Source organism: Pongo abelii, chromosome 17 (assembly GCF_028885655.2).
Source record: "Pongo abelii isolate AG06213 chromosome 17, NHGRI_mPonAbe1-v2.0_pri, whole genome shotgun sequence".
Lineage (NCBI taxonomy): Eukaryota > Metazoa > Chordata > Mammalia > Primates > Hominidae > Pongo > Pongo abelii.
Genome location: NC_072002.2, coordinates 61,665,601 through 61,685,230, shown reverse-complemented (window position 1 = coordinate 61,685,230; position 19,630 = coordinate 61,665,601). Strand labels below are relative to the sequence as shown.

The window sequence follows — 19,630 nt, the reverse complement described above, 5'->3', positions numbered from 1 at the left end:
GAATTATGGAGGATTCATTGTCTCCAGGACTTCAAGGGAGAAAAGCCGCAGGAGCACGAGTCTTGGCGGGAGCTGTACCTGCGGCTTCGCGACGCCCGAGAGCAGCGGCTGCGAGTAGTGACCACGAAAATCCGATCTGCACTTGAAAACAAACCCAGCGGCCGACAGACAAAGATGATCTGTTTCAACTCTGTGGCCAAGACGCCTTATGATGCTTCCAGGAGGGAAGAGAAGTCTGCAGGAGCCGCTGACCCCGGAAACGGGGAGATCAAGCCAGCCCCCCAGCCCGCAGGAAGCAGCCAGCCTGCCTCCGGCCTCGGGGACGGCGGCGGCGGCGGCGGCGGCGGCGGCGGCAGCAGCAGCAGCAGCAGCAGCAGCAGCAACGTCCTTCACGGGCTCCCTGAGAAGCGGGCCAACCCCTGCCTGAGCAGCAGCAATGAGCACGCGGCGCCCGCGGCCAAGACCCGGAAACAGGCTGCCAAGAAAGTGGCCCCGCTGATGGCCAAGGCAGTTCGAGACTACAAGAGAAGATTCTCCCGACGATAAACTCAGGACTTGCCTGACACATAAAATCTGGGGGGAGGAGGACCAATGCAAAGTCAACGCGGGTTGGGGAACGAAACTTCCAATGGACACCAGGACCCTTGGCTGGGTGCAAAGTTGAGCCTCTGAATTCTGCAGGTGTCAAGCGCTGGCCCTGTGATTTTTGCCTCCCACACCCGGCCACTGCCTCCCTGCTTGGAGGACACCTCAGAATTCAGAAGATATTATGAACGCGTTCGGATCAACTCTGCTTTGGTGGTTCACCGACCGTTTTTTAAACAACGCCCTAGTTGCCATCATAAATCAGGTACGAGATGTGAGAGTCCCTTTTGCCGTTTGTTCTCTCTTCTGAAATCATGGAGCACACAGGGACTTCTTAGACACAAACTCTCAATCCATCAGTTGACACTGATAACTCCGACTACGCAAAATGTCTTGTTACTGTTGTTGTTTTCTTTTAGATAAAAGGCCGGGCATGATCCTCTAATCGTGAGCCATCCTCCTCCGGGAGGCCGAGGAAAGCAGATCGCTTGAGCCCAGGAGGTGGGGACCAGGCTGGGCCAAACGGAGAAGCCCCGTCTCCACAAAAGATACCAAAATTAGCCCGGCGTGGTGGCACGGCCCCTGTGGTCCCAGCTCCTTAAAGGGCTGAGGTGGCAGGATCGCCTGAGCTGGGCAAGCGGAGGTTGCGGTGACCCTTCCTCATTCCACTGCACTCCAGCCTGGATGACACAACCAGAGCACACCTCAAAGAAAACTGCTGTTTGTTTGAAGAAAGGAACTCTTGGCTTTCATACATAAATGCTAACAACTGGTACGTTCCTTAAGTCAAAACACTTTTACTAGAGTCATTCCCAGTCTTTTCACCCAGAACCCCTGTGAAAGAATGGCGACACCTTAATCAGCTTATTTAGGTTCTCGATCAGGAAGTCTAAACCTGCCAACCAGAGTTTCTAATTCCCATGAGATGACCGGGTTAACTACCTTGACTTCACCTCCTACCAGCTCCTGCAAGCTTTGGTGAACGTTTGCCTTCTAACTCAGGGCATTTGTTGGCTTCACGCGGGCTGGTAGTCACAGGTCCGTGTGCCAGATACGACACACACACATACACACAAACAAAGACACACACACAAACGCACACACACACGCGCGCGCACACACACAAACACGCACGCGCACACACACCACCCCCCCCCCCCCCCATTAAGTAAACCTCGTTCTTAGGCGTTACCGACAGTGAGGGGTAGAGAGAGAAATACAAAGACATAAGCCGCAAGGCAAAACCGAGCAAGGGCAGCAGAAGAGATCAAAGTCCTGTACCCTGGGCTGTCAGCAGCATGGGGGCTGGGAAGCTCCTGGAAGCAGGCACCTGAGTGGATGCCGGTGCACGTCAAAGGAGGCCTTCAAGCCTGAAGAACACGGAAGGAGCCAGAAACGGGGTGCCACAGAGATGCTACCCTTAAGGAAGACAGAAAAGCATCCGTTCCGGGGAAGGGGACATAATCCAGTCAGCGACCGCGTAAAACTCAGACATGTCCGGGCACGGTGACTCGCGCCTGTATTCCCGTGGCTTTGGGAGGTCGAGGCCGGCGGACCACCTGAGGTCAGGAGTTGCAGACCAGCCTGACCAACCTGAGGAAATCCCGTCTCTTCTAAAAAGACGAAACTCGGTTGGGCTTGCTGGCGAGCGCCTGTAATCCCAGCTACTCAGGGGGCTGAGACAGGAGAATCGCTTGAACCCGGGAGGCGGGGTTTGCGGTGAGCCCAGATCCCACCACTGCGCTCCAGGCTGGACAACAGAAGCCAAACTCCGTCTCAAAATTGAAAAACAAAACCTCAGAAAACCTTCCCCAGCAAGGGCCAGAGACAACGCCCGTCCCTATTTCTTGACAGCAATTCAAGAGAGAATCTCAGGTGGCCTGCAAAACTCACAAGAGAGCAGAATATCCTCCCCAAGGCAGAGAAGCCACACGCTCTCTCTGGAGGAGGTGGAGTGGCCACCGATCACCCTGCAGCCCCTCCCCACTCCCAGCCAGAAACCCCAGTCCCTCGGAACCAAATTGTTTTCCACTGGCAACAACCTTCCTTCCTGGAAAATCGTTTCCCCTGCCGAAATGGAGAACAAGCACGAAACAAGCAAACACAACTCAAAACACAAACACAAGGAAGCAATCCGAGCAAGCTCTAGCTCCTCATAGCTCATCGATGCCCCCACTGGCGTGCTACTGAAAACAGCGGCTGCACCCATTAAACTCATTCATTACTGGAGAACGAGACAGACCTCAGCAGATCCCTGCTCCCACTGCGACACACCCGCTCCAAAAGACAGAAAGGAAACAACCCCCACACAACACATAAACCTGCCCCAGAATAGAATTCAGCATCAACCTAAGGATCCTGCTGTAACATTGCTACACTGACCCAGGACAGCTCAATTCTCTTCCCACCTATTTACAAAACAATCCTCATTCTGGGAGCTCCGGAAGCATGGCCAGTATTGCACTAGGATCCTCTTCGTGAGGTAGCCGGAAGTCTGGAAACACAGCAAATTTACCTATTTCTCTACACAACACGGAGGGTAATTCTCAGAAAAGGCTTAACACCCGAATCCTCATACTTCAAATGGTTGTGTTTTCCCCATTCGGACTGAAAGGTGAGAGTGGAACTCGGCTGCCCAAACCGTGGCGCCGATATCAGCTGCAGGCCAGAGCAAGCCTTTCCGAGGAGATTTTAAACAACCGGTGGGAGCAAGATCCTGAAGCATTTCTTCCAAGATTGGCAGCAGGAGATGAAACCTGGCTCTACCCGGCAGGATCCTGAAGACCAAGCACGAAGCCGTGGCTAGCAAGAGGTGGCAGTGCTCCAGCCGAAGCCACAGAGGAGCAGTCAAGAGCGGAGGTCATGGCCACCGTTTGGGGGGGGATGCCAGAGGGATTCTCCTCGTTGGCTTTCTGGAGGGCCAAACCCTGATCACATCTGCTCACTGGCAGAGCCTTTTCAGAGAGTTAGCCAAAGCTGGAGCGGAGAAGGTCCCCACCAGAGAGTTCTTCTCCACCACGACAACGTTCCTGCTCATGCCTTTCTTCCAACGAGGGCAGCTGGGCAAGACTTGCCATGGGAAATCACGAGGCGTCCACCTTACCGTCCTGATTTGGCGCCTGCTGACTTCTTTTCGTTTCCTTGTCTTAGAAAACCTGTAAAGGGCACCCAGTTTTCTTCAGTTAACAACGGAAGAAAGATTGCATGGAAACAGTTACATTCCCAGGACCCTGGGGGGCTTTAGGGATGGGCTGGACGGCGGGGAGGAGACACTGCTTCCAGAAGGGTCTCGAAGTTGATGGAGACGGGGTCGAGAAGTAAAATACACCTTTTTCATTTTTCTCCCTTAATCCCACTTTTCTACGAATGTTTCCAAGTCCCCTCACACGACGGCAATCCCAGGTAAAGAGTTGTCCTCCTCTGTTGGTTCTCCTTCCTACGATTTTGTCTTGCGGTGTTGTTATTTTCGCTTTTACTCCCAAGGGGATTCTGTCTGTGTCTTTGGGAATCCACAGATGCGGGGGCTGGGAACAAGGAGGGCCAACGGTAGAACTCAGTGGGGTGTGTCCAGGCTGCAATTAACCTAATGAACCTGCCGGGCACAGCAGTCCACCTGGCGTGGACCGTCCCGATTGGCTGCGTTGGGCTGACGGAATGAATTCGTATTGGGGCGGGGCTGCCCAAGGCCCAAGGGGGTCAGGGCTTGAGTCCTGGGTGGGCCCGGGGCTGGCTATATAAGGCCGGGCTCTGGCAGCCCAGCTGCATTCCGCCTCGGACGGCGCAGCGCAGAGGTCACTCCAGGCTGCGGCTCCACATCCCGAGGGACAGAAGCGGGCCTGCTCAGCTGTCTGCAAGGACCGGCGTTCCAGACCAAGTGGCCCGCTGCTCCGAGGACCCAGCTCGCTCCAGGTTGTGGGGACTCCACGCCCCGAGGCCTGCGGTCCGCGAGGACCAGCGCCCCGGAACCAGTGGCCCACTGCTCCGAGGACCGAGCTCGCGCCAGGCTGTGACTCCACATCCCGAGGTCGCTGCCTGGCGACCGGGCAGCGAGGACCGGCCACCCCAGACTTCGTGTCCCGCCGCCCCGAGGACAGAGCCGCGAACGCGAGGACAGCGACGCCTGCACAGCTCTGCTGAGATGGCGGCAGGCTCCACAACGCTGCGCGCAGTGCAGAAGCTGCAGGTGCGTCTGGCCACGAAGACGAACCCCAAAAAGCTGGAGAAATATTTGCAGAAACTCTCCGCCCTGCCCATGACGGCAGACATCCTGGCGGAGACTGGAATCAGAAAGACGGTGAAGCGCCTGCGGAAGCACCAGCACGTGGGCGACTTTGCCAGAGACTTAGCGGCCCGGTGGAAGAAGCTGGTGCTTGCGGACCGAAACACCGGGCCTGACACACAGGACGCTGAGGACAGCGCTTCCCGACAGCGCCTCGGGGAAGCTCTCCAGGACCAGGAAAAGGCCTGGGGCTTCCCAGAAAACGCGACGGCCCCCAGGAGCCCATCTCACAGCCCTCAGCACGGACGGACAGCACGCAGAACACCTCCGGGACAACAGAGACCTCACCCGAGGTCTCCCAGTCGCGAGCCTAGAGCCGAGAGAAAGCGCCCCAGAATGGCCCCAGCTGATTCCGGCCCCCGTCGGGACCCTCCAACGCGCACCGCTCCCCTCCCGACGCCCGAGGGCCCTGAGCCCGCTGTGCCCGGGAAGCAACCCGGAAGAGGCCACGCTCACGCCGCTCAGGGCGGGCCTCTGCCGGGTCCGGGCTGCCAGGGCCAACCTCAGGGGGAAGCGGTGGCGAGCCACAGCAAGGGGCGCAAATCGTCCCGCTGGGCTTCGGCTCACAAATCGCCTCCTGTCCAGGAAAGCCAGTCAGAGAGGCTGCAGGCGGCCGGCGCTGATTCCGCCGGGCCGAAAACGGTGCCCAGCCTTCTCTTCGCAGAGCTCTGGGACCCCTCAGCGGCCTGGATGCAGGCCAACTACGATCTGCTGTCCGCTTTTGAGGCCATGACCTCCCAGGCAGAGCCAGAAGCACTCTCCGCGCCAACGTTCCAGGAGGAAGCCGCTTTCCCTGGACGCAGAGTGAATGCTAGGCTGCAGGTGTACTCGGGCTCCAGGCCTGCCTGCCAGCTCCAGGTGCTGACGCTGCGCCAGCAGTGCCTCCCGGTGCTTAGAAACAATCCGGACGCCCTCGGCGACGTGGGAGGGGTCGCCTACTCGGTTCTTGAACCCGTTCCGGAAGGGTGGACGCCTGATCAGCTGTATCGCACAGAGAAAGACAACCACGCACTCGCTCGAGAGACAGATGAATTATGGAGGATTCATTGTCTCCAGGACTTCAAGGGAGAAAAGCCGCAGGAGCACGAGTCTTGGCGGGAGCTGTACCTGCGGCTTCGCGACGCCCGAGAGCAGCGGCTGCGAGTAGTGACCACGAAAATCCGATCTGCACTTGAAAACAAACCCAGCGGCCGACAGACAAAGATGATCTGTTTCAACTCTGTGGCCAAGACGCCTTATGATGCTTCCAGGAGGGAAGAGAAGTCTGCAGGAGCCGCTGACCCCGGAAACGGGGAGATCAAGCCAGCCCCCCAGCCCGCAGGAAGCAGCCAGGCTGCCTCCGGCCTCGGGGACGGCGGCGGCGGCGGCGGCGGCGGCGGCAGCAGCAGCAGCAGCAGCAGCAGCAGCAGCAACGTCCTTCACGGGCTCCCTGAGAAGCGGGCCAACCCCTGCCTGAGCAGCAGCAGTGAGCACGCGGCGCCCGCGGCCAAGACCCGGAAACAGGCTGCCAAGAAAGTGGCCCCGCTGATGGCCAAGGCAGTTCGAGACTACAAGAGAAGATTCTCCCGACGATAAACTCAGGACTTGCCTGACACATAAAATCTGGGGGGAGGAGGACCAATGCAAAGTCAACGCGGGTTGGGGAACGAAACTTCCAATGGACACCAGGACCCTTGGCTGGGTGCAAAGTTGAGCCTCTGAATTCTGCAGGTGTCAAGCGCTGGCCCTGTGATTTTTGCCTCCCACACCCGGCCACTGCCTCCCTGCTTGGAGGACACCTCAGAATTCAGAAGATATTATGAACGCGTTCGGATCAACTCTGCTTTGGTGGTTCACCGACCGTTTTTTAAACAACGCCCTAGTTGCCATCATAAATCAGGTACGAGATGTGAGAGTCCCTTTTGCCGTTTGTTCTCTCTTCTGAAATCATGGAGCACACAGGGACTTCTTAGACACAAACTCTCAATCCATCAGTTGACACTGATAACTCCGACTACGCAAAATGTCTTGTTACTGTTGTTGTTTTCTTTTAGATAAAAGGCCGGGCATGATCCTCTAATCGTGAGCCATCCTCCTCCGGGAGGCCGAGGAAAGCAGATCGCTTGAGCCCAGGAGGTGGGGACCAGGCTGGGCCAAACGGAGAAGCCCCGTCTCCACAAAAGATACCAAAATTAGCCCGGCGTGGTGGCACGGCCCCTGTGGTCCCAGCTCCTTAAAGGGCTGAGGTGGCAGGATCGCCTGAGCTGGGCAAGCGGAGGTTGCGGTGACCCTTCCTCATTCCACTGCACTCCAGCCTGGATGACACAACCAGAGCACACCTCAAAGAAAACTGCTGTTTGTTTGAAGAAAGGAACTCTTGGCTTTCATACATAAATGCTAACAACTGGTACGTTCCTTAAGTCAAAACACTTTTACTAGAGTCATTCCCAATCTTTTCACCCAGAACCCCTGTGAAAGAATGGCGACACCTTAATCAGCTTATTTAGGTTCTCGATCAGGAAGTCTAAACCTGCCAACCAGAGTTTCTAATTCCCATGAGATGACCGGGTTAACTACCTTGACTTCACCTCCTACCAGCTCCTGCAAGCTTTGGTGAACGTTTGCCTTCTAACTCAGGGCATTTGTTGGCTTCACGCGGGCTGGTAGTCACAGGTCCGTGTGCCAGATACGACACACACACATACACACAAACAAAGACACACACACAAACGCACACACACACGCGCGCGCACACACACAAACACGCACGCGCACACACACCACCCCCCCCCCCCCATTAAGTAAACCTCGTTCTTAGGCGTTACCGACAGTGAGGGGTAGAGAGAGAAATACAAAGACATAAGCCGCAAGGCAAAACCGAGCAAGGGCAGCAGAAGAGATCAAAGTCCTGTACCCTGGGCTGTCAGCAGCATGGGGGCTGGGAAGCTCCTGGAAGCAGGCACCTGAGTGGATGCCGGTGCACGTCAAAGGAGGCCTTCAAGCCTGAAGAACACGGAAGGAGCCAGAAACGGGGTGCCACAGAGATGCTACCCTTAAGGAAGACAGAAAAGCATCCGTTCCGGGGAAGGGGACATAATCCAGTCAGCGACCGCGTAAAACTCAGACATGTCCGGGCACGGTGACTCGCGCCTGTATTCCCGTGGCTTTGGGAGGTCGAGGCCGGCGGACCACCTGAGGTCAGGAGTTGCAGACCAGCCTGACCAACCTGAGGAAATCCCGTCTCTTCTAAAAAGACGAAACTCGGTTGGGCTTGCTGGCGAGCGCCTGTAATCCCAGCTACTCAGGGGGCTGAGACAGGAGAATCGCTTGAACCCGGGAGGCGGGGTTTGCGGTGAGCCCAGATCCCACCACTGCGCTCCAGGCTGGACAACAGAAGCCAAACTCCGTCTCAAAATTGAAAAACAAAACCTCAGAAAACCTTCCCCAGCAAGGGCCAGAGACAACGCCCGTCCCTATTTCTTGACAGCAATTCAAGAGAGAATCTCAGGTGGCCTGCAAAACTCACAAGAGAGCAGAATATCCTCCCCAAGGCAGAGAAGCCACACGCTCTCTCTGGAGGAGGTGGAGTGGCCACCGATCACCCTGCAGCCCCTCCCCACTCCCAGCCAGAAACCCCAGTCCCTCGGAACCAAATTGTTTTCCACTGGCAACAACCTTCCTTCCTGGAAAATCGTTTCCCCTGCCGAAATGGAGAACAAGCACGAAACAAGCAAACACAACTCAAAACACAAACACAAGGAAGCAATCCGAGCAAGCTCTAGCTCCTCATAGCTCATCGATGCCCCCACTGGCGTGCTACTGAAAACAGCGGCTGCACCCATTAAACTCATTCATTACTGGAGAACGAGACAGACCTCAGCAGATCCCTGCTCCCACTGCGACACACCCGCTCCAAAAGACAGAAAGGAAACAACCCCCACACAACACATAAACCTGCCCCAGAATAGAATTCAGCATCAACCTAAGGATCCTGCTGTAACATTGCTACACTGACCCAGGACAGCTCAATTCTCTTCCCACCTATTTACAAAACAATCCTCATTCTGGGAGCTCCGGAAGCATGGCCAGTATTGCACTAGGATCCTCTTCGTGAGGTAGCCGGAAGTCTGGAAACACAGCAAATTTACCTATTTCTCTACACAACACGGAGGGTAATTCTCAGAAAAGGCTTAACACCCGAATCCTCATACTTCAAATGGTTGTGTTTTCCCCATTCGGACTGAAACGTGAGAGTGGAACTCGGCTGCCCAAACCGTGGCGCCGATATCAGCTGCAGGCCAGAGCAAGCCTTTCCGAGGAGATTTTAAACAACCGGTGGGAGCAAGATCCTGAAGCATTTCTTCCAAGATTGGCAGCAGGAGATGAAACCTGGCTCTACCCGGCAGGATCCTGAAGACCAAGCACGAAGCCGTGGCTAGCAAGAGGTGGCAGTGCTCCAGCCGAAGCCACAGAGGAGCAGTCAAGAGCGGAGGTCATGGCCACCGTTTGGGGGGGGATGCCAGAGGGATTCTCCTCGTTGGCTTTCTGGAGGGCCAAACCCTGATCACATCTGCTCACTGGCAGAGCCTTTTCAGAGAGTTAGCCAAAGCTGGAGCGGAGAAGGTCCCCACCAGAGAGTTCTTCTCCACCACGACAACGTTCCTGCTCATGCCTTTCTTCCAACGAGGGCAGCTGGGCAAGACTTGCCATGGGAAATCACGAGGCGTCCACCTTACCGTCCTGATTTGGCGCCTGCTGACTTCTTTTCGTTTCCTTGTCTTAGAAAACCTGTAAAGGGCACCCAGTTTTCTTCAGTTAACAACGGAAGAAAGATTGCATGGAAACAGTTACATTCCCAGGACCCTGGGGGGCTTTAGGGATGGGCTGGACGGCGGGGAGGAGACACTGCTTCCAGAAGGGTCTCGAAGTTGATGGAGACGGGGTCGAGAAGTAAAATACACCTTTTTCATTTTTCTCCCTTAATCCCACTTTTCTACGAATGTTTCCAAGTCCCCTCACACGACGGCAATCCCAGGTAAAGAGTTGTCCTCCTCTGTTGGTTCTCCTTCCTACGATTTTGTCTTGCGGTGTTGTTATTTTCGCTTTTACTCCCAAGGGGATTCTGTCTGTGTCTTTGGGAATCCACAGATGCGGGGGCTGGGAACAAGGAGGGCCAACGGTAGAACTCAGTGGGGTGTGTCCAGGCTGCAATTAACCTAATGAACCTGCCGGGCACAGCAGTCCACCTGGCGTGGACCGTCCCGATTGGCTGCGTTGGGCTGACGGAATGAATTCGTATTGGGGCGGGGCTGCCCAAGGCCCAAGGGGGTCAGGGCTTGAGTCCTGGGTGGGCCCGGGGCTGGCTATATAAGGCCGGGCTCTGGCAGCCCAGCTGCATTCCGCCTCGGACGGCGCAGCGCAGAGGTCACTCCAGGCTGCGGCTCCACATCCCGAGGGACAGAAGCGGGCCTGCTCAGCTGTCTGCAAGGACCGGCGTTCCAGACCAAGTGGCCCGCTGCTCCGAGGACCCAGCTCGCTCCAGGTTGTGGGGACTCCACGCCCCGAGGCCTGCGGTCCGCGAGGACCAGCGCCCCGGAACCAGTGGCCCACTGCTCCGAGGACCGAGCTCGCTCCAGGCTGTGACTCCACATCCCGAGGTCGCTGCCTGGCGACCGGGCAGCGAGGACCGGCCACCCCAGACTTCGTGTCCCGCCGCCCCGAGGACAGAGCCGCGAACGCGAGGACAGCGACGCCTGCACAGCTCTGCTGAGATGGCGGCAGGCTCCACTACGCTGCGCGCAGTGCAGAAGCTGCAGGTGCGTCTGGCCACGAAGACGAACCCCAAAAAGCTGGAGAAATATTTGCAGAAACTCTCCGCCCTGCCCATGACGGCAGACATCCTGGCGGAGACTGGAATCAGAAAGACGGTGAAGCGCCTGCGGAAGCACCAGCACGTGGGCGACTTTGCCAGAGACTTAGCGGCCCGGTGGAAGAAGCTGGTGCTTGTGGACCGAAACACCGGGCCTGACCCACAGGACGCTGAGGACAGCGCTTCCCGACAGCGCCTCGGGGAGGCTCTCCAGGACCAGGAAAAGGCCTGGGGCTTCCCAGAAAACGCGACGGCCCCCAGGAGCCCATCTCACAGCCCTCAGCACGGACGGACAGCACGCAGAACACCTCCGGGACAACAGAGACCTCACCCGAGGTCTCCCAGTCGCGAGCCCAGAGCCGAGAGAAAGCGCCCCAGAATGGCCCCAGCTGATTCCGGCCCCCGTCGGGACCCTCCAACGCGCACCGCTCCCCTCCCGACGCCCGAGGGCCCTGAGCCCGCTGTGCCCGGGAAGCAACCCGGAAGAGGCCACGCTCACGCCGCTCAGGGCGGGCCTCTGCCGGGTCCGGGCTGCCAGGGCCAACCTCAGGGGGAAGCGGTGGCGAGCCACAGCAAGGGGCGCAAATCGTCCCGCTGGGCTTCGGCTCACAAATCGCCTCCTGTCCAGGAAAGCCAGTCAGAGAGGCTGCAGGCGGCCGGCGCTGATTCCGCCGGGCCGAAAACGGTGCCCAGCCTTCTCTTCGCAGAGCTCTGGGACCCCTCAGCGGCCTGGATGCAGGCCAACTACGATCTGCTGTCCGCTTTTGAGGCCATGACCTCCCAGGCAGAGCCAGAAGCACTCTCCGCGCCAACGTTCCAGGAGGAAGCCGCTTTCCCTGGACGCAGAGTGAATGCTAGGCTGCAGGTGTACTCGGGCTCCAGGCCTGCCTGCCAGCTCCAGGTGCTGACGCTGCGCCAGCAGTGCCTCCCGGTGCTTAGAAACAATCCGGACGCCCTCGGCGACGTGGGAGGGGTCGCCTACTCGGTTCTTGAACCCGTTCCGGAAGGGTGGACGCCTGATCAGCTGTATCGCACAGAGAAAGACAACCACGCACTCGCTCGAGAGACAGATGAATTATGGAGGATTCATTGTCTCCAGGACTTCAAGGGAGAAAAGCCGCAGGAGCACGAGTCTTGGCGGGAGCTGTACCTGCGGCTTCGCGACGCCCGAGAGCAGCGGCTGCGAGTAGTGACCACGAAAATCCGATCTGCACTTGAAAACAAACCCAGCGGCCGACAGACAAAGATGATCTGTTTCAACTCTGTGGCCAAGACGCCTTATGATGCTTCCAGGAGGGAAGAGAAGTCTGCAGGAGCCGCTGACCCCGGAAACGGGGAGATCAAGCCAGCCCCCCAGCCCGCAGGAAGCAGCCAGGCTGCCTCCGGCCTCGGGGACGGCGGCGGCGGCGGCGGCGGCGGCGGCGGCAGCAGCAGCAGCAGCAGCAGCAGCAGCAACGTCCTTCACGGGCTCCCTGAGAAGCGGGCCAACCCCTGCCTGAGCAGCAGCAATGAGCACGCGGCGCCCGCGGCCAAGACCCGGAAACAGGCTGCCAAGAAAGTGGCCCCGCTGATGGCCAAGGCAGTTCGAGACTACAAGAGAAGATTCTCCCGACGATAAACTCAGGACTTGCCTGACACATAAAATCTGGGGGGAGGAGGACCAATGCAAAGTCAACGCGGGTTGGGGAACGAAACTTCCAATGGACACCAGGACCCTTGGCTGGGTGCAAAGTTGAGCCTCTGAATTCTGCAGGTGTCAAGCGCTGGCCCTGTGATTTTTGCCTCCCACACCCGGCCACTGCCTCCCTGCTTGGAGGACACCTCAGAATTCAGAAGATATTATGAACGCGTTCGGATCAACTCTGCTTTGGTGGTTCACCGACCGTTTTTTAAACAACGCCCTAGTTGCCATCATAAATCAGGTACGAGATGTGAGAGTCCCTTTTGCCGTTTGTTCTCTCTTCTGAAATCATGGAGCACACAGGGACTTCTTAGACACAAACTCTCAATCCATCAGTTGACACTGATAACTCCGACTACGCAAAATGTCTTGTTACTGTTGTTGTTTTCTTTTAGATAAAAGGCCGGGCATGATCCTCTAATCGTGAGCCATCCTCCTCCGGGAGGCCGAGGAAAGCAGATCGCTTGAGCCCAGGAGGTGGGGACCAGGCTGGGCCAAACGGAGAAGCCCCGTCTCCACAAAAGATACCAAAATTAGCCCGGCGTGGTGGCACGGCCCCTGTGGTCCCAGCTCCTTAAAGGGCTGAGGTGGCAGGATCGCCTGAGCTGGGCAAGCGGAGGTTGCGGTGACCCTTCCTCATTCCACTGCACTCCAGCCTGGATGACACAACCAGAGCACACCTCAAAGAAAACTGCTGTTTGTTTGAAGAAAGGAACTCTTGGCTTTCATACATAAATGCTAACAACTGGTACGTTCCTTAAGTCAAAACACTTTTACTAGAGTCATTCCCAGTCTTTTCACCCAGAACCCCTGTGAAAGAATGGCGACACCTTAATCAGCTTATTTAGGTTCTCGATCAGGAAGTCTAAACCTGCCAACCAGAGTTTCTAATTCCCATGAGATGACCGGGTTAACTACCTTGACTTCACCTCCTACCAGCTCCTGCAAGCTTTGGTGAACGTTTGCCTTCTAACTCAGGGCATTTGTTGGCTTCACGCGGGCTGGTAGTCACAGGTCCGTGTGCCAGATACGACACACACACATACACACAAACAAAGACACACACACAAACGCACACACACACGCGCGCGCACACACACAAACACGCACGCGCACACACACCACCCCCCCCCCCCCATTAAGTAAACCTCGTTCTTAGGCGTTACCGACAGTGAGGGGTAGAGAGAGAAATACAAAGACATAAGCCGCAAGGCAAAACCGAGCAAGGGCAGCAGAAGAGATCAAAGTCCTGTACCCTGGGCTGTCAGCAGCATGGGGGCTGGGAAGCTCCTGGAAGCAGGCACCTGAGTGGATGCCGGTGCACGTCAAAGGAGGCCTTCAAGCCTGAAGAACACGGAAGGAGCCAGAAACGGGGTGCCACAGAGATGCCACCCTTAAGGAAGACAGAAAAGCATCCGTTCCGGGGAAGGGGACATAATCCAGTCAGCGACCGCGTAAAACTCAGACATGTCCGGGCACGGTGACTCGCGCCTGTATTCCCGTGGCTTTGGGAGGTCGAGGCCGGCGGACCACCTGAGGTCAGGAGTTGCAGACCAGCCTGACCAACCTGAGGAAATCCCGTCTCTTCTAAAAAGACGAAACTCGGTTGGGCTTGCTGGCGAGCGCCTGTAATCCCAGCTACTCAGGGGGCTGAGACAGGAGAATCGCTTGAACCCGGGAGGCGGGGTTTGCGGTGAGCCCAGATCCCACCACTGCGCTCCAGGCTGGACAACAGAAGCCAAACTCCGTCTCAAAATTGAAAAACAAAACCTCAGAAAACCTTCCCCAGCAAGGGCCAGAGACAACGCCCGTCCCTATTTCTTGACAGCAATTCAAGAGAGAATCTCAGGTGGCCTGCAAAACTCACAAGAGAGCAGAATATCCTCCCCAAGGCAGAGAAGCCACACGCTCTCTCTGGAGGAGGTGGAGTGGCCACCGATCACCCTGCAGCCCCTCCCCACTCCCAGCCAGAAACCCCAGTCCCTCGGAACCAAATTGTTTTCCACTGGCAACAACCTTCCTTCCTGGAAAATCGTTTCCCCTGCCGAAATGGAGAACAAGCACGAAACAAGCAAACACAACTCAAAACACAAACACAAGGAAGCAATCCGAGCAAGCTCTAGCTCCTCATAGCTCATCGATGCCCCCACTGGCGTGCTACTGAAAACAGCGGCTGCACCCATTAAACTCATTCATTACTGGAGAACGAGACAGACCTCAGCAGATCCCTGCTCCCACTGCGACACACCCGCTCCAAAAGACAGAAAGGAAACAACCCCCACACAACACATAAACCTGCCCCAGAATAGAATTCAGCATCAACCTAAGGATCCTGCTGTAACATTGCTACACTGACCCAGGACAGCTCAATTCTCTTCCCACCTATTTACAAAACAATCCTCATTCTGGGAGCTCCGGAAGCATGGCCAGTATTGCACTAGGATCCTCTTCGTGAGGTAGCCGGAAGTCTGGAAACACAGCAAATTTACCTATTTCTCTACACAACACGGAGGGTAATTCTCAGAAAAGGCTTAACACCCGAATCCTCATACTTCAAATGGTTGTGTTTTCCCCATTCGGACTGAAAGGTGAGAGTGGAACTCGGCTGCCCAAACCGTGGCGCCGATATCAGCTGCAGGCCAGAGCAAGCCTTTCCGAGGAGATTTTAAACAACCGGTGGGAGCAAGATCCTGAAGCATTTCTTCCAAGATTGGCAGCAGGAGATGAAACCTGGCTCTACCCGGCAGGATCCTGAAGACCAAGCACGAAGCCGTGGCTAGCAAGAGGTGGCAGTGCTCCAGCCGAAGCCACAGAGGAGCAGTCAAGAGCGGAGGTCATGGCCACCGTTTGGGGGGGGATGCCAGAGGGATTCTCCTCGTTGGCTTTCTGGAGGGCCAAACCCTGATCACATCTGCTCACTGGCAGAGCCTTTTCAGAGAGTTAGCCAAAGCTGGAGCGGAGAAGGTCCCCACCAGAGAGTTCTTCTCCACCACGACAACGTTCCTGCTCATGCCTTTCTTCCAACGAGGGCAGCTGGGCAAGACTTGCCATGGGAAATCACGAGGCGTCCACCTTACCGTCCTGATTTGGCGCCTGCTGACTTCTTTTCGTTTCCTTGTCTTAGAAAACCTGTAAAGGGCACCCAGTTTTCTTCAGTTAACAACGGAAGAAAGATTGCATGGAAACAGTTACATTCCCAGGACCCTGGGGGGCTTTAGGGATGGGCTGGACGGCGGGGAGGAGACACTGCTTCCAGAAGGGTCTCGAAGTTGATGGAGACGGGGTCGAGAAGTAAAATACACCTTTTTCATTTTTCTCCCTTAATCCCACTTTTCTACGAATGTTTCCAAGTCCCCTCACACGACGGCAATCCCAGGTAAAGAGTTGTCCTCCTCTGTTGGTTCTCCTTCCTACGATTTTGTCTTGCGGTGTTGTTATTTTCGCTTTTACTCCCAAGGGGATTCTGTCTGTGTCTTTGGGAATCCACAGATGCGGGGGCTGGGAACAAGGAGGGCCAACGGTAGAACTCAGTGGGGTGTGTCCAGGCTGCAATTAACCTAATGAACCTGCCGGGCACAGCAGTCCACCTGGCGTGGACCGTCCCGATTGGCTGCGTTGGGCTGACGGAATGAATTCGTATTGGGGCGGGGCTGCCCAAGGCCCAAGGGGGTCAGGGCTTGAGTCCTGGGTGGGCCCGGGGCTGGCTATATAAGGCCGGGCTCTGGCAGCCCAGCTGCATTCCGCCTCGGACGGCGCAGCGCAGAGGTCACTCCAGGCTGCGGCTCCACATCCCGAGGGACAGAAGCGGGCCTGCTCAGCTGTCTGCAAGGACCGGCGTTCCAGACCAAGTGGCCCGCTGCTCCGAGGACCCAGCTCGCTCCAGGTTGTGGGGACTCCACGCCCCGAGGCCTGCGGTCCGCGAGGACCAGCGCCCCGGAACCAGTGGCCCACTGCTCCGAGGACCGAGCTCGCTCCAGGCTGTGACTCCACATCCCGAGGTCGCTGCCTGGCGACCGGGCAGCGAGGACCGGCCACCCCAGACTTCGTGTCCCGCCGCCCCGAGGACAGAGCCGCGAACGCGAGGACAGCGACGCCTGCACAGCTCTGCTGAGATGGCGGCAGGCTCCACTACGCTGCGCGCAGTGCAGAAGCTGCAGGTGCGTCTGGCCACGAAGACGAACCCCAAAAAGCTGGAGAAATATTTGCAGAAACTCTCCGCCCTGCCCATGACGGCAGACATCCTGGCGGAGACTGGAATCAGAAAGACGGTGAAGCGCCTGCGGAAGCACCAGCACGTGGGCGACTTTGCCAGAGACTTAGCGGCCCGGTGGAAGAAGCTGGTGCTTGTGGACCGAAACACCGGGCCTGACCCACAGGACGCTGAGGACAGCGCTTCCCGACAGCGCCTCGGGGAGGCTCTCCAGGACCAGGAAAAGGCCTGGGGCTTCCCAGAAAACGCGACGGCCCCCAGGAGCCCATCTCACAGCCCTCAGCACGGACGGACAGCACGCAGAACACCTCCGGGACAACAGAGACCTCACCCGAGGTCTCCCAGTCGCGAGCCCAGAGCCGAGAGAAAGCGCCCCAGAATGGCCCCAGCTGATTCCGGCCCCCGTCGGGACCCTCCAACGCGCACCGCTCCCCTCCCGACGCCCGAGGGCCCTGAGCCCGCTGTGCCCGGGAAGCAACCCGGAAGAGGCCACGCTCACGCCGCTCAGGGCGGGCCTCTGCCGGGTCCGGGCTGCCAGGGCCAACCTCAGGGGGAAGCGGTGGCGAGCCACAGCAAGGGGCGCAAATCGTCCCGCTGGGCTTCGGCTCACAAATCGCCTCCTGTCCAGGAAAGCCAGTCAGAGAGGCTGCAGGCGGCCGGCGCTGATTCCGCCGGGCCGAAAACGGTGCCCAGCCTTCTCTTCGCAGAGCTCTGGGACCCCTCAGCGGCCTGGATGCAGGCCAACTACGATCTGCTGTCCGCTTTTGAGGCCATGACCTCCCAGGCAGAGCCAGAAGCACTCTCCGCGCCAACGTTCCAGGAGGAAGCCGCTTTCCCTGGACGCAGAGTGAATGCTAGGCTGCAGGTGTACTCGGGCTCCAGGCCTGCCTGCCAGCTCCAGGTGCTGACGCTGCGCCAGCAGTGCCTCCCGGTGCTTAGAAACAATCCGGACGCCCTCGGCGACGTGGGAGGGGTCGCCTACTCGGTTCTTGAACCCGTTCCGGAAGGGTGGACGCCTGATCAGCTGTATCGCACAGAGAAAGACAACCACGCACTCGCTCGAGAGACAGATGAATTATGGAGGATTCATTGTCTCCAGGACTTCAAGGGAGAAAAGCCGCAGGAGCACGAGTCTTGGCGGGAGCTGTACCTGCGGCTTCGCGACGCCCGAGAGCAGCGGCTGCGAGTAGTGACCACGAAAATCCGATCTGCACTTGAAAACAAACCCAGCGGCCGACAGACAAAGATGATCTGTTTCAACTCTGTGGCCAAGACGCCTTATGATGCTTCCAGGAGGGAAGAGAAGTCTGCAGGAGCCGCTGACCCCGGAAACGGGGAGATCAAGCCAGCCCCCCAGCCCGCAGGAAGCAGCCAGGCTGCCTCCGGCCTCGGGGACGGCGGCGGCGGCGGCGGCGGCGGCGGCAGCAGCAGCAGCAGCAGCAGCAGCAACGTCCTTCACGGGCTCCCTGAGAAGCGGGCCAACCCCTGCCTGAGCAGCAGCAATGAGCACGCGGCGCCCGCGGCCAAGACCCGGAAACAGGCTGCCAAGAAAGTGGCCCCGCTGATGGCCAAGGCAGTTCGAGACTACAAGAGAAGATTCTCCCGACGATAAACTCAGGACTTGCCTGACACATAAAATCTGGGGGGAGGAGGACCAATGCAAAGTCAACGCGGGTTGGGGAACGAAACTTCCAATGGACACCAGGACCCTTGGCTGGGTGCAAAGTTGAGCCTCTGAATTCTGCAGGTGTCAAGCGCTGGCCCTGTGATTTTTGCCTCCCACACCCGGCCACTGCCTCCCTGCTTGGAGGACACCTCAGAATTCAGAAGATATTATGAACGCGTTCGGATCAACTCTGCTTTGGTGGTTCACCGACCGTTTTTTAAACAACGCCCTAGTTGCCATCATAAATCAGGTACGAGATGTGAGAGTCCCTTTTGCCGTTTGTTCTCTCTTCTGAAATCATGGAGCACACAGGGACTTCTTAGACACAAACTCTCAATCCATCAGTTGACACTGATAACTCCGACTACGCAAAATGTCTTGTTACTGTTGTTGTTTTCTTTTAGATAAAAGGCCGGGCATGATCCTCTAATCGTGAGCCATCCTCCTCCGGGAGGCCGAGGAAAGCAGATCGCTTGAGCCCAGGAGGTGGGGACCAGGCTGGGCCAAACGGAGAAGCCCCGTCTCCACAAAAGATACCAAAATTAGCCCGGCGTGGTGGCACGGCCCCTGTGGTCCCAGCTCCTTAAAGGGCTGAGGTGGCAGGATCGCCTGAGCTGGGCAAGCGGAGGTTGCGGTGACCCTTCCTCATTCCACTGCACTCCAGCCTGGATGACACAACCAGAGCACACCTCAAAGAAAACTGCTGTTTGTTTGAAGAAAGGAACTCTTGGCTTTCATACATAAATGCTAACAACTGGTACGTTCCTTAAGTCAAAACACTTTTACTAGAGTCATTCCCAATCTTTTCACCCAGAACCCCTGTGAAAGAATGGCGACACCTTAATCAGCTTATTTAGGTTCTCGATCAGGAAGTCTAAACCTGCCAACCAGAGTTTCTAATTCCCATGAGATGACCGGGTTAACTACCTTGACTTCACCTCCTACCAGCTCCTGCAAGCTTTGGTGAACGTTTGCCTTCTAACTCAGGGCATTTGTTGGCTTCACGCGGGCTGGTAGTCACAGGTCCGTGTGCCAGATACGACACACACACATACACACAAACAAAGACACACACACAAACGCACACACACACGCGCGCGCACACACACAAACACGCACGCGCACACACACCCCCCCCCCCCCATTAAGTAAACCTCGTTCTTAGGCGTTACCGACAGTGAGGGGTAGAGAGAGAAATACAAAGACATAAGCCGCAAGGCAAAACCGAGCAAGGGCAGCAGAAGAGATCAAAGTCCTGTACCCTGGGCTGTCAGCAGCATGGGGGCTGGGAAGCTCCTGGAAGCAGGCACCTGAGTGGATGCCGGTGCACGTCAAAGGAGGCCTTCAAGCCTGAAGAACAC

At 57.2% G+C, this 19,630-nt stretch overlaps 3 protein-coding genes across 7 annotated transcripts in view; 2 read left to right on the top strand and 1 right to left on the bottom strand.

Annotated features, from left to right (window-relative positions):
• The window catches only part of KATNAL2 (katanin catalytic subunit A1 like 2), a 495,511-nt gene that overhangs the window by 182,105 nt on the left and 293,776 nt on the right, over window positions 1–19,630 (bottom strand). The window lies entirely within an intron of this gene.
• LOC134760347 (elongin-A3) lies at window positions 10,615–12,330 on the top strand. Its single transcript, XM_063717025.1, has 2 exons — window positions 10,615–12,136; window positions 12,212–12,330. The coding sequence occupies exons 1-2, from the start codon at window positions 10,615–10,617 to the stop codon at window positions 12,328–12,330; spliced, it is 1,641 nt and encodes a 546-aa protein (XP_063573095.1).
• Window positions 16,506–18,215, top strand: LOC134760346 (elongin-A3-like). The gene has a single exon (XM_063717024.1). It carries the CDS (start codon window positions 16,506–16,508, stop codon window positions 18,213–18,215), a length of 1,710 nt encoding a protein of 569 aa, XP_063573094.1.

Coding starts and splice junctions, on each gene's coding strand:
- LOC134760346 (XM_063717024.1), top strand. CDS start 16,506: ATGGCGGCAGGCTCCACTACGCTGCGCGCAGTGCAGAAGCTGCAGGTG.
- LOC134760347 (XM_063717025.1), top strand. CDS start 10,615: ATGGCGGCAGGCTCCACTACGCTGCGCGCAGTGCAGAAGCTGCAGGTG. Junction 12,137..12,211: donor CGGCGGCGGCGGCGGCGGCG/GCAGCAGCAGCA, acceptor ACCCCTGCCTGA/GCAGCAGCAATGAGCACGCG.